This window comes from Malurus melanocephalus, unplaced genomic scaffold (genome assembly GCF_030028575.1).
Source record: "Malurus melanocephalus ecotype Western Australia unplaced genomic scaffold, MMel_1.1 scaffold_2418, whole genome shotgun sequence".
Classification (NCBI taxonomy): Eukaryota; Metazoa; Chordata; class Aves; order Passeriformes; family Maluridae; genus Malurus; species Malurus melanocephalus.
Window position 1 is genome coordinate 9832 of NW_026625650.1, and position 1087 is coordinate 10918.

The following is a 1087-nucleotide window of genomic DNA, read 5'->3' on the forward strand; positions in this document are numbered from 1 at the left end:
AATTTGGGGTTTTTTGGGTATTTTCTCACCCGATGAAGCAGCTGGCCGCCGTCAGCACCCAGGCCCCGCCCACCAGGGTGAATTTGGGGTGATTTTGGGTTATTTTTGGAGGATTTTTTTGGGGATTTTTTTGGCTATTCTGGGATGTATTTTTGGGTTAAATTTGGGGATTTTGGGGTTTTTTCTCACCCGATGAAGCAGCTGCCTCCCTCAGGGTGAATTTGGGGTGATTTTGGGTGATTTTGGGTTATTTTGGGTGAATTTTGGGTTATTTTGGGTGGATTTTTTGGGGGATTTTTTTTGGCTATTCTGGGATGTATTTTTGGGGCAAATTCCGGGGATTTTGGTAAATTTTGGGTATTTTCTCAACCGATGAAGCAGCTGCTCCCGTCAGGGTGAATTTGGGGCTAATTTTTGGTTATTTTGGGTTATTTTGGGTGAATTTTGGGTTATTTTGGGCGGATTTTTTTGGGGTTTTTTTGTGGTTATTTCCGGATTATTTTGGGGAATATTTTGGGTTAAATTCCGGGGATTTTGGTAAATTTTGGGTATTTTCTCACCCGATGAAGCAGCTGCCGCCATCAGGGTGAATTTGGGGTTAATTTTGGGTTACTTTGGGTGATTTTGGGTGAATTTTGGGTTATTTTGGGTCAATTTTTCTCGGGTTTTTTTGTGGTTATTTCCGGATTATTTTGGGATGTATTTTTGGGTTAAATTTGGGGTTTTTTGGGGTTTTTCTCACCCGATGAAGCAGCTGCCGCCATCAGCACCCAGGCCCCGCCCACCAGGGTGAATTTTGGGTGAATTTTGGGTTATTTTGGGTCAATTTTTTTGGGGATTTTTTTGGCTATTTCAGGGTTATTTTGGGATGTATTTTTGGGTTAAATTTGGGGATTTTTGGGGTTTTTCTCACCCGATGAAGCAGCTGGCCGCCGTCAGCACCCAGGCCCCGCCCACCAGGGCCCCCCCGCAGCGGGGCCGCCCCTCCCCCACCCTGAGGAGCGAAACCCCCCAGGGCCAGCCCGGGCCGGAGGGGGGAGGGGCGAGGGGGGGACCCCCCATCATCCCGCAGCCTGTGGGGAAAAAA

General features: G+C 47.5%; 1 protein-coding gene across 1 annotated transcript in view; it reads right to left on the reverse strand.

The window, feature by feature from the left end:
• Nucleotides 1-994, reverse strand: part of LOC130587767 (dentin sialophosphoprotein-like) — a gene marked incomplete at its 5' end in the record, with an annotated part of 7867 nt that extends 6873 nt beyond the window's left edge. The window contains one exon of the mRNA XM_057388737.1: nucleotides 914-994. Within this exon, the coding sequence (XP_057244720.1) occupies nucleotides 914-994 (81 nt within the window). The remainder of the gene's footprint in view (nucleotides 1-913) is intronic.
• Between the last annotated feature and the right edge of the window lie 93 nt (nucleotides 995-1087).